Below are 6,592 nucleotides of genomic sequence, written 5' to 3'. Positions count from 1 at the left end.
GTGTGTTTTTAATAAAAAAAAATTCAAGATTATTTTTTGTCATGTGATTTAATCAGAGTGAAATATTAATAATAATAATAATAATAACAATCCCTCAGTTTTCTCCTCAGATATGAACATTAATAGGCTAATGTGTTATTATTAAGGTTATGTGCAGTGACCTTTATTCAGACTGCCTACTAAAATTACTTCTATACTTTAATTATTAATTAATTAATAATACACAGAGGGAAATTTACACATTACAACAACACAGAAGTTGTGAAAAATGGAAAAAAAAAATAAAATAAATAAAAACAAAAGGGCAAAATAATAAAAAATACAAATCTTTTTATTTTTAAAATTAATATACATTTAAATAAAAAAAATATATCCACAATTCTTCGGTTCAGCAGTCCTAACGTGTCAGCTGCGCTGTGATTGGCTGGTGCTATCTCGCTGGGCACTCTCAGCCAGTCCTAGCACGGGAGGCGGAGTCTGGCGGAATACGGGTGGTAAAACAACCTCATGAAAAGTCTCACTGCGATGTTAATAACGGGTATTAAACGTCGTAGACAGTCGCGATAAAAACGTGACCCCTGTTTTTGCCTCCATGCCTCCTGTGTGCTGCAGAGCTACGATGCTGCTGGGACTCTACCTGCTAAGTGCGCTGTTCTCCAGAGCCGTCGCCCAGGAGCCCGAGGAACCTGTCTCCTACACGGCAAGTGCTGCTGATAAGACCTCCTTCCAGGAACGCTGTGACTGAGCATGCTGGTGTTTTCCCCTTAAACAAGTGACCACTGTCTGCTTTCTGAGTGCCATAATAATGCAGAAACAGTGTGTGTGTGTGTGTGTGTGTGTGTGTGTGTGTGTGAGTGTGTGTGTGAGTGTGTGAGTATGTGTGTGTAAGGTGTTACTTGACACATAATTCACCTTTATTTGTTGTCAGAGGTTGGAAAAGCCCTGTAAACCTGTTGGCAGCTCGTTAACCGTGTTAATAACCAGTGTGTTTTCCTATCCACAGTGCACAGATGGATATGAGTATGACCCAGTCAGACAAGTGTGTAAAGGTATGACTCAGTCAGCATCCTCACTTCTGCTGTCTGTGATACTTTCCCACCGTTTCTGTGTCTGTGTGTGTTTGTAGAGTATTGTTAGTGTAACTTACATTCAGTACTGTAACATGTAGACTGCACTGTAACCTACATTCAGTACTGTAACATGTAGTCTGTAGTGTAACCTACATTCAGTACTGTAACCTGAAGTCTGTAGTGTAACCTAAATTCAGTACTGTTCCTTTTGTCTGTAATGTAACCTACATTCAGTACTGTAACATGTAGACTGCACTGTAACCTACATTCAGTACTGTGAACTGTAGTCTGTAGTGTAACCTACATTCAGTACTGTAACATGTAGACTGTAGTGTAACCTACAATCAGTATTGTAACATGTAGTCTGTAGTGTAACCTACATTCAGTACTGTAACATGTAGTCTGTAGTATAACCTAAATTCAGTACTGGAACCTGTAGACTGTAGTGTAACCTACAATCAGTATTGTAACATGTAGTCTGTAGTGTAACCTACATTCTGTACTGTAACATGTAGTCTGTAGTATAACCTACATTCAGTACTGTGAACTGTAGTCTGTAGTGTAACCTACATTCAGTACTGTAACATGTAGACTGTAGTGTAACCTACATTCAGTACTGTAACATGTAGTCTGTAATGTAACCTACATTCTGTACTGTAACATGTAGTCTGTAGTATAACCTACATTCAGTACTGTGAACTGTAGTCTGTAGTGTAACCTACAATCAGTATTGTAACATGTAGTCTGTAGTGTAACCTACATTTAGCACTGTGATCTGAAGACTGTAGTGTAACCTACATTTAGCACTGTGATCTGAAGACTGTAGTGTAACCTACATTCAGTACTGTGATCTGAAGTCTGTAGTGTAACCTACATTCAGTACTGTTACCTGAAGTCTGTAGTGTAACCTAAATTCAGTACTGTAACCTGTAGACTGCACTGTAACCTACATTCAGTACTGTAACATGTGACCTGTAATGTAACATACATTTGGCAGTGTAACATGTAGTTTGTAGTGTAACCTACAATCAGTACTGTTACCTGAAGTCTGTAGTATAACCTACATTCAATACTGTAACCAGTAGTGTAACCTACATTCAGTACTGTAACCTGTAGACTGTAGTGTAACCTACATTCAGTACTGTAACATGTAGTCTGTAATGTAACCTACATTCAGTACTGTAACCTGTAGTCTGTAATGTAACCTACATTCAGTACTGTAACATGTAGTCTGTAGTGTAACCTACATTTAGCACTGTGATCTGTAGTCTGTAATGTAACCTACATTCAGTACTGTAACCTGTAGACTGTAGTGTAACCTACATTCAGTATTGTAACCTGTAGACTGTAGTGTAACCTACATTTAGCACTGTAATCTGAAGTCTGTAATGTAACCTACATTCAGTACTGTAACATGTAGACTGTAGTGTAACCTACATTCAGTACTGTAACCCGAAGTCTGTAATGTAACCTACATTCAGTACTGTTACCTGTAGTCTATAGTGTAACCTACATTCAGTGCTGTTACCTGTAGTCTGTAATGTAACCTACATTCAGTACTGTAACCTGTAGACTGTAGTATAACCTACATTCAGTACTGTAACCTGTAGACTGTAGTATAACCTACATTCAGTACTGTTACCTGTAGTCTGTAATGTAACCTACATTCAGTATTGTAACCTGTAGACTGTAGTATAACCTACATTTAGCACTGTAATCTGAAGTCTGTAGTGTAACCTACATTCAGTACTGTAACCTGAAGACTGTAGTGTAACCTACATTCAGTACTGTAACCTGTAGTCTGTAATGTAACCTACATTCAGTACTGTAACCTGTAGACTGTAGTATAACCTACATTCAGTACTGTTACCTGTAGTCTGTAATGTAACCTACATTCAGTATTGTAACCTGTAGACTGTAGTATAACCTACATTTAGCACTGTAATCTGAAGTCTGTAGTGTAACCTACATTCAGTACTGTAACCTGAAGACTGTAGTGTAACCTACATTCAGTACTGTAACCTGTAGTCTGTAGTGTAACCTACATTTAGAACTGTTACCTGTAGTCTGTAATGTAACCTACATTCAGTATTGTAACCTGTAGTCTGTAATGTAACCTACATTCAATACTGTAACATGTAGACTGTAGTGTAACCTATATTCAGTACTGTAACCTGAAGTCTGTAGTGTAAACTACATTCAATACTGTAACCTGTAGACTGTAGTGTAACCTACATTCAGTATTGTAACCTGTAGACTGTAGTATAACCTACATTTAGCACTGTAATCTGAAGTCTGTAGTGTAACCTACATTCAGTACTGGAACCTGGAACCTGTAGTGTGACCTATATTAAGTACTGTAACATGTAGACTCTAGTGTAACCTACATTCAGTACTGTAACCTGTAGTCTGTAATGTAACCTACATTCAGTACTGTAACCTGAAGTCTGTAGTGTAACCTACATTCAATACTGTAACCTGTAGACTGTAGTGTAACCTACATTCAGTACTGTAACCTGTAGTCTGTAATGTAACCTACATTCAGTACTGTAACCTGAAGTCTGTAGTGTAACCTACATTCAATACTGTAACCTGTAGACTGTAGTGTAACCTACATTCAGTATTGTAACCTGTAGACTGTAGTGTGTGGTGGAAGTTGAGAAACAACACAACCCTGTCTTGTGTTGCAGTGAGTAATAACTTTATTCGAGCAACAGAATATAGTCGCTCCCTAACAAGTAAGCATGGCTTTCTTATATACATGGAAATGAGAAAGTTGAAACGGTCACAGACAATTTCAGTTCCTGTCGACAGTGTCTGGTACACCAAAATATCAACTCCCACATTGTTGTGCAACAGACTTCATATTTAAATTCTGCACTTATGACCCCTGCAAGTGTACATACACATATTAGGAACACTCAGACTTATTCTACCATATAAGGGCATAAACTTGAGCAACCTACAAATCAGAGTGTAACTACTCCTAACTTAAGCTTAATGATGACTCACAGAGTACATGTGTTCTATACATGTGCCATGGTATTGCATACTGCATAGGAGAGAAACAGCATAACTTGATTACAATACATTGAATTACACTTGCATACTACTAGATTAAGAATCACACACAAAATAATAAGGTTTCCCGTAACAAGTGTAACCTACATTCAGTACTGTAACCTGAAGTCTGTAGTGTAACCTACATTCAGTATTGTAACCTGTAGACTGTAGTGTAACCTACATTCAGTACTGTAACCTGAAGTCTGTAGTGTAACCTACATTCAGTACTGTAAAATGTGACCTGTAATGTAACATACATTCAGCAGTGTAACCTGTAGTCTGTAGTGTAACAATCAGTACTGTTACCTGAAGTCTGTGGTATAACCTACATTCAGTATTGTAACCTGTAGACTGTAGTGTAACCTACATTCAGTACTGTAACATGTAGACTGTAGTGTAACCTACATTCAGTGCTGTAACCTGTAGACTGTAGTGTAACCTACATTCAGTACTGTAACATGTAGACTGTAGTGTAACCTACATTCAGTACTGTAACATGTAGACTGTAGTGTAACCTACATTCAGTGCTGTAACCTGTAGACTGTAGTGTAACCTACATTTAGTACTGTAACATGTAGACTGTAGTGTAACCTACATTCAGTGCTGTAACCTGTAGACTGTAGTGTAACCTACATTTAGTACTGTAACATGTAGTGTAACCTATATTCAGTACTGTAAACTGTTGTCTGCAGTGTAACCAGAGGTTATTATAGGCTATAGTACTAATTTCAGGTTACAGTACTGATTATATAATACAGCACCATCTACATGTTACAGTGCTGACTACAGGTTACAGTACTGAATATACTGTATGTTACAGCACTGATAGTATGTATGTTACTGGGTTGATTACAGGTCAAAGTACTGCCTAAAGGTTGCACTGCTGACTACAGGTTACAGTACTAAATATAGGTTACAGTACTGAATATTGGTTACAGTACTGACTACACTACAGGTTACATGTTGCAGTACTGAATGTACGTTACATTACAGGTTACAGTATTGAATGTAGGTTATTCTACAGACTTTAGGTCACAATACTGAATGTAGGTTACAGTACTGAATACAGGTTAAATTACAGAATGCAGGTTATACTACTGTAGACGTGTAACTAAACTGTAGTTAGACATGTAACTAAACTGTAGTCAGTACTGTAATCTATATTTTGTATTATAACCTTAAGTCAACCCAATAACATACATACTGTCAGTGCTGTAGAGTATATTCAGTACTGTAACCTACAGTCAGCACTGTAACATGTAGATGGTGCTATATTATATAATCATTAATCTGTAACCTGTAATCAGTTCTGTAGCGTATAATAAGATCTGTACTGATACCTATAGTATATTCAGTATTGTAACCTGTATTCAGTAGTGTAACCTATATTCAATACCGAAATCTGTAATATGCATGATACATTATTTTCAATACTGTAGCCAGAAGCGTATCCCATATTCAGTACTGTATCTTATAATCAGCACTGTATATAACAGCTAGTATTCCTGCTGCGATCTATTTTCAGTACCCTAACCTGAAAGTCAGTAGTGTAACCTGTATTCAACACTGGAATCTTTAATATTTAGTGTAACCCTTATTCAGGACTGTAATCTGTAATATTTACTGTAACTCATATTCAGAACTGTACCTGTATTCAGTAATGTAACACTATTGGCTCTGTAAAAGTTCAGCACTATGGCACTCTCTGCCCTCTTTCCACAGACATTGATGAGTGTGCCATTGTGGCCGACGCCTGCAAAGGGGGCATGAAGTGCGTGAACCACTTTGGCGGTTACCTGTGCCTGCCCCAGAATGCACAGATCATTGTGAGCAGTGGGGATGAGCCCTCCCAGCCTGCCGAGCCAAGCGTTCCCCACAATGTGCCCCCCAACCCTCCCACGCAGGGCCAGGGACAGGGCCAAGGGCAGAGCCAAGGGCAGGGCCAAGGGCAGGGCCAAGTGCTGGGCCAAGGCCAAGGTCAGGCTGGAAGGGGCCAGTCCATCCGCCGTTTGCTGCCTTCTTCCAGGACCGTCCGCTGCTCACCTGGTTTCACCCTAGATGAGCAGAACTACTGCAGAGGTAGGGCCCTCCTCACCAAAAGAGTCCTTGGGCAAGTCCTTGGGTCATAGAATGCATTTACTGAGAGTTTAAGTTGATGTGTGATGTGTAAATAGTAGGTGTGTGACTGACAATGCTCACATGTGGTTTTACAAGTATATTTTTTATTGTATAGAGGACTAAATAATAATCACTGCTCTGATTGGCTGGTTTACAGCACTGGTGATGACTCACTCAACCCACATATTATAGCAGTTGTAGTTTTAACACTGTATCAAAAACACTAATTATTCCCAGGACTTACTGGATAGTCCTGCTGTCCTCTCGCTGTGTCCTCTCGGGCTCTCTCAATGCGATGGTTACCATTTCGTTTCACTAGGGCTTTCTCTAGTGGGCGGGGT

General features: G+C 38.9%; 1 protein-coding gene across 3 annotated transcripts in view; it reads left to right on the top strand.

Moving 5' to 3' along the window:
• The first annotated feature begins 535 nt into the window (after window positions 1–535).
• efemp1 (EGF containing fibulin extracellular matrix protein 1) overlaps window positions 536–6,592 on the top strand; it is a 47,375-nt gene continuing 41,318 nt past the window's right edge. For all 3 annotated transcript variants that reach the window (XM_072669977.1, XM_072669975.1, XM_072669974.1), the window contains exons 1-3: window positions 536–700; window positions 1,004–1,049; window positions 5,856–6,212. In XM_072669977.1, coding sequence (XP_072526078.1) covers window positions 593–700; window positions 1,004–1,049; window positions 5,856–6,212 — 511 coding nt within the window. In that variant the 5' untranslated portion in view covers window positions 536–592. The remainder of the gene's footprint in view (window positions 701–1,003; window positions 1,050–5,855; window positions 6,213–6,592) is intronic.

This window comes from Salminus brasiliensis, chromosome 24, assembly GCF_030463535.1.
Source record: "Salminus brasiliensis chromosome 24, fSalBra1.hap2, whole genome shotgun sequence".
Taxonomy (NCBI): Eukaryota; Metazoa; Chordata; class Actinopteri; order Characiformes; family Bryconidae; genus Salminus; species Salminus brasiliensis.
The sequence above is the reverse complement of the archived record's forward strand: the minus strand, read 5'-3'. Positions and strand labels throughout refer to the sequence as shown.